Source organism: Phoenix dactylifera, chromosome 6 (assembly GCF_009389715.1).
Source record: "Phoenix dactylifera cultivar Barhee BC4 chromosome 6, palm_55x_up_171113_PBpolish2nd_filt_p, whole genome shotgun sequence".
NCBI classification, from domain to species: domain Eukaryota; kingdom Viridiplantae; phylum Streptophyta; class Magnoliopsida; order Arecales; family Arecaceae; genus Phoenix; species Phoenix dactylifera.
Window position 1 is genome coordinate 10,450,169 of NC_052397.1, and position 6,276 is coordinate 10,456,444.

The 6,276-nt window shown below is 42.1% G+C and overlaps 1 protein-coding gene across 1 annotated transcript; it reads right to left on the bottom strand.

Annotated features, from left to right (window-relative positions):
- Positions 1-211: 211 nt before the first annotated feature.
- On the bottom strand, positions 212-3,697 carry LOC120111045 (cytochrome b561 and DOMON domain-containing protein At5g47530-like). The gene is made up of 3 exons (XM_039127378.1): positions 2,497-3,697; positions 1,389-1,643; positions 212-794 (listed from the first exon to the last, which is right to left on the bottom strand). The coding sequence occupies exons 1-3, from the start codon at positions 3,106-3,108 to the stop codon at positions 477-479; spliced, it is 1,185 nt and encodes a 394-aa protein (XP_038983306.1). The 5' UTR covers positions 3,109-3,697; the 3' UTR covers positions 212-476.
- Positions 3,698-6,276: the final 2,579 nt, after the last annotated feature.

A 6,276-nucleotide genomic window follows, 5' to 3' on the forward strand; every position in this document is an offset into this window, starting at 1 on the left:
GATGTCGTGTTGGCTCCACCTCCTTATAGGTATTATGAGAATCCATGCGAGCGTATGTTTAGTCACATCGATTATTCACTGGATAAATCTTGAGTACTTATACAGAATCTAGGAACACAAATAATACCTTCCGGCTAACCATTTTGCATAAGGTCATGGATTGCTACATGTATCCAACCAGTTAAAAAAAGGAATCCAAGAAAACCAGAAGTCCTCAATGTAAAGCAGATGATAAGCAAGCCAACAAAATGGGATGGGAATCCACAATCTATAACTGAAGTACATATGCCATAAAGAAACAACAAAGAAACTATATCTCAAAGTGGCAAGCAAATGCCTGCCTGGTACCCACCTAGTAAGAAAGAATTACAACTGTCTAAACAACTATCTCTGCCTCAAACAAATGGGTACAAGAACCAGTCATGGCAAAGAGGTAATCTCTAAGCACACCCAATATAAGAAGCCAAACACTACCTCTAGGCTCCCTGATGTTGCCTGCCACCATACCCATTGGTCCCATACTCACCCTGGTGGAACTTCTCCGAGCTCCTCGATCTCCTCTTCAGAACTATAGCCCACGTAACAGCTTCGAGAACAAATGCGATGCCCCCAAGCGTGGCGATGATAGCAATGTAAGCATGTTTCCACTTCTTGGCAGGGTCCAAGATATCAAATCCCTTGAAGATGTTGACGACACTCAAGACTATGACACTGTATCCGACCAAGTGGTGGTAGACATTCCAGTAGATGCGGTATTTGTTGTCCTTGTTGGGTCTCAGAAGCAATGCAAACACCTGCTCATAAGAACATAAGTTAATTAGAGAATTTGTTTGTGTAACATGGGAAAATAAGTACATGTATGTCGATAACTACGACCATCAATCCGTCGGTCATGTGTATATCGTACATGATGTCTGTACATGAATAACAAAATTATTGAATATATAAAAGATTTTTGGAGAGGATATATGGTAGGAAGTGGAGAATGGCTAGCCTGTTATTTATGATTTATAACAACAAATGTGAATTTGGATAGATATGTTGGATTAAGTTTGGTTAGATCAACACAGCAATGACAGATAAGCCTCTCACCACATAAGCTGAGAGGGAGGATTATTAAAAGAGAACCAATGAAAGAAACTTCAACAACAAAAATGTATGAAAGTTTGAAAGATTTTCTGCAAATTGGAAACGACCAATATATTACATGAGGAACATTCAAGAGGAGATCGAATTATCCACAACCCCAGCTGCAGGAATTTCCTTCAGCCAAGAGAAATGATGGATTCTCATTGCGGATCTCTTACACTAAAACCATCAGTGAATGGGCACTCAAGAAAGAACGAATTCAAAAAGGATTCATGCAATTTTAGGTCCGGATGAAATACCTGAAGCGTGGCTAGGGAGAAGAGGGCAATTCCAATGTCCCGGTGACTGTGGTATGTAATTCCCTCAGATTCGCTGCCGAGTTTGAGGCCAAGACCCCAACCAGAGACTCCAATTATGTAAGCCGAGCACTGGCAAGCCGCATGGAGGTAGAACCAGGCAGGATCAGCTGACTTAAACACCCTCAAATACCTTGCTATGATAACTCCAATAGGCATCAAAATACCCCAACTCACAGCATTCAACACTCCATGGATCTGCAATCAAATTCAATCATAGCGCACAACGCGGCGGTGAGTCGATTGATTTGTTTGACTGGAACTTATAGAGACTTGAAATCAAAATTCGAAAGGAACATCGAGGTTCCAGTAATTCATGTCGAAGGAACAAATAATTAGTCAAACCCCTCACCCGGATGCATAAAAGTTTAAGCAAAACAACAATAGTAATTATCAATTGGAAATGAGCTGATTGGAAGTGGTCTAGTGAAAAAATACTATCGTGTCAATTAGGGATAGAAAGAATAGGATCCATCTAAAGACTTAATCCAATTACAATTTCCTCTATGCAAAGACTTTAATCATTGACAACCAGAAACTGACAATATAATACAAAATAGCCGAAGAACCAGGAACTCCAATAAAAAATCCAGACATCATGGCACCCGAAATCACAACCAGAATTCATGATTTGATCTGTTTTGAGTCACAGGAGTTCGAAAAAGGATGTGTTTGGTATTGCTTTTGCTTCCAAAAACCAAAGAACTAAAAGGAACCAAACCGAAAACCATGCCTTATGAAACTTTGTTGTTCTTTAAAATGTTTGTAGAATCTCTAGATCTCCTGGTACCAAAAATTTAATGCTTTCGAAAAAAAAAAGACAAAGTGAAAATAAAAGCAAGGAACAGGAGCAGTTTTCTGCAAACACTAACTTCAACATCAATCTACATATGGAATCTGAATAATTTGCAGAGCCTAATACTCCAAATTAAAGAAAAGAAGGTCACTGTTATGCAATGACCCATGGCTCGGACAGCAGAAAAATCACAATTCACTAGAAACTTGGAAGTTTTCTTTTGGATGGTAAAAATTAGAGGTTACAATTACTTACATTCCTGCGGTGCAGCCTTGAATTCCCTCCTCCACCGCTCGACGACTGCCCGGACAGGAAATTGGTGCTTCCTTTGGAGTTAGTGTTCTCGCCGGTCGTTGCATGGCCGACGGGCACCCCTCCGCCGACCTGCCCGGCCTGCCACACGGTGTTCAACGTCGTCTTGTTGCCCTCGAGGGCCACCGTCGCATAGATGGTGTACGCACCGTTGGAATACTCAGCCTCCCTGCTGTAGACGGTGAAGCTGAGGTTGCTGTCGCGCACCGAAGGACTGTAGTTGTTGAAGACATAGGAGATCACGGTGACTGCGCCGCTGGAGTTGTGGAAGGCGAGGAGCGCGTTGGCGCCTTTCATGCCGGAGCTGGAGGGGTTGATGGCCCAGGCGACGAAGCCCGAGGAGTCCTGCGGCGCCCGGTAGGCGATATCGGCGGTGCCGTTGGAAGCGTGGTAGGTCCAGTGGAGGGTGGCGCTGAGGACGCCGAGGGAGTTGCAGCGGTCGTAGAGTCTGTTGTTGGAGAAGGTCTCGCTGAGGCAGTTCTGGGCGGAGGAAGGGAGGAAGAGGGAGAGGAGGAGAGGGAGAAGAAGGATGGCCGGCCTCATGGTAATGGCCATTTGGACTGGAATTGTAAGCTCACCAGATATAAACTGAGCCCAAAGATGGCTCTTTTTTGTCCCAGATTGCCCTGCTACCGGAGTCTCAGAGATACCGATAAAAAACCGATTTTGATTGGATTTTTAGGATCAAAATAGCAGCTTTAGACTCCTGGAGTGTGAATTATGGATCAGAGAACGGGGGGATGAGAACAGGGAATTGTAGAAAAGGTTTTCTCTAACAGGGTAATACTAAACACCAGAGATTGCGATCAGGGGATCCAATTAACAAGCAGAGGAGAGAAGGAAGCCAAGAAAATAGGAGCTGCACGCAGAGATTGCTATGGGGCAGAGATGAAGCAGGGGAGGGGATGGATGTTATATGGGAAAGAGGAAAGGTGGGGGAGTTGGGGGTTGTTGGCTTGTCGGGCGTGTGGAAGCTTCACTCTTGCTTTCTCTCTCTCTCTCTCTCTCTCACTGTCATAAATTATTCTTCTTGGCCGAGCCGGGATGCCTGAGTTTCCAAGAGATGGGACAATAAGGTGAGAAAAGCCTGGAGCCTGCACTGGGATTCCTTCTCCTCCATTCCGGTGTTCATTTTTTCTCTCTCTTAATCTCTCTCTCTCTATACCTACCTCGCTGATCAAGTCCACGGCCGGGGCATCGATGCCCTAGTCGAACAACTACTTGTTCAAACGGAGAAACGAGGACTCAGGAAACGATATTTTAAACTAAGAAACGTACAATAAATCCAACAAAACAAAAAATTAATTCACAATGCATAAAATGGATTGAAAATATACAAAACAAGACATGCTATGTATACTTCTCCCACCTCCTAACTTTATACTTTATATTATCATGCTGGAAAAATTGGATACAAATCAAACAAATTGCTATCTTTCGCTTCACAGTGTGATGATAATAATAACTTACATTTTTGTTTGTATTGTCAGGAGTATTCAAACCATTAACCCTTTTGAAACCAAGACTTCTATTACGTGCACATATCATAAATCTTCTAAAATTTCTTCCAGATATAAAATAGCTATTTAGATATTGATATAAACATGAATACGGTGCAATTGTAAATATTATGATACAAATAAAAGTATATAATTTAGAGTCTCATAGAGATAGTTCCTTTATCTTGGATGTCGTATTTATATTTTAACTAATTGTATGATTAATTTTATAAAATATATCCACAAGCTTTCTCGACTTGTTGCCTTATATTACTCCATTATAAAGTTATTTATATGATATCTCGCTTGAGATATTACTAATAGAATATTCTAGTTTGTCTTTCTTTTTGTAAAAAAATATGAGAACAAACACTGATCTACCAATACAAATAATAATAGATAAATACTTGAATCTGACCTGACACTCGAAGCGTTTCCCAAACCGGATTCCCAGACAGCTCCGTTTGCACGGCAAAAGCGCTGCCGAACCAAAAGTCGTACGATCAGTGGAGTCGTCCGCGTGTACTGCTTCCCATTTTTTTTGTACATTGTAAAGCTTACATTAATGCGTCCGTACAATCAGGCAATTTTTTGGGGGAAATAAAACACCGAAGCACGTCATCTCCGACATAATCCAAGCCAATCCAACGGTGTTAACGCATGACATCTGTTATTCTACGTCTCCGATTGATGGGTGCAAGTGTGAGAAGTTTACAAACACCTGGCGGTCAACTCGAACGCGCAAACTCGGAAGCCGCTGGAGTGGAGACCGGGTACATTTCGCGTGCCGAAATTGTTGCGGCCCGGAACACGGTTACATTCGGTGTATGGTGTGTACCCGGTCCTGTTCCCACTCTTGCGGCCCCACCACTCCACTTAGGTTAAACGCTCCACCGTCAAGATGGACGTAGGTAAGGTTGATGCCGCTGGGTCCCACCGATAAGTCGGCCGTGGGGACGTGGTCCCGGCTCTGAGGTGACCCGGCCGGTCCCCGAGTGTTTTTGATTGCTTATTCTAAGACTCGAGTGCCAATAAAATATTAGGACGACCTAGTTTGTCAAACCAAACGTTCCTGGCCTGGAACAGTTCTGGCTTCTTGCGCGGTCTAGGAAGTAGACGTGGTGGACTCCGTGCTTTTTTTCTGTCCTCTACGAGCTTTTTCTGTGGCCGAGGTCACTGGCCAAGTTCCTGATCGATCACCATGTCAATTTCTCATGCTGAAAGGGAGTCCATATGAAAAGTTAACAATCTTCTGCGCCAATTTGCCCATACCATGCGGTGGAATTGATTCAGATTGACTCAAGTCTTGCAGCATTGATCTAGAAAGGCTTGAAGCTTATCTGGTCTCTCTCTTCCATGCATGAAGAAAAATAATCTGAATGATCTAAGTTTTAGAAGTTCTAGAACTATTTTGGTTGCTTGCATAGACCTTACCGAAGCTTATCGTCATCTTCAATATGTCTACACCTTGATGACATTGTTGTCCCTCTTAATTAAAACTCTTTTTCGCCAGTTTTCCTAATTGTCCATCTCATAAGACATTGTCAACTTTGATGATGTTGTTTATAACTCATTCTATGACCAATATTACTAAAACTCAGGTTGAGCTGTTATTAGACGTGGGTTTGTGGAAGTTAAACTAACCCCAACGGAGGAATACTGAAACTAGACAATAAATTGATTAAGCTTGGGTTAGGTAATATGGTTGGGAAATTATATGCGTGGTAAGACTTTGACTTCACCTATTCTCACCTTTCTTAAATGCATACGGCTTATCTTTTCATTATATTAGAACATATGGAGTGTTAAGGTAGAGCAACCATGGACAACAACTTTTAAAGGGCAAAACAAAAAATAAAGAATGGCCGTCTAGAGAAGAAGATGCCTGCATGGAGTTCTCTAAGACTTGCTTAATTAGCATGTGGTTAGATGGCTTTCAACTATTGAGACTATTTCTCATCCATTACTACATGACTGCTGGAGAATGAATGCTTTCTTTTGTCCTATAAGATGACACACAAGCATCACGGCTCTAACTAAATGGAATACAGCGAATAATGTGACATAAAATCCATATGATCAAATTTGGAATGGAGGACCATCTATTAGGCACCAAGTCCCTCATGACTAGGATTCCTTCAACAGCAAAAAAAGATTTAGTAAGGTAATTAAAAAAATTGTGGCATGGCATTGTTGATGTCTCAAATTCATCCACATGACATAA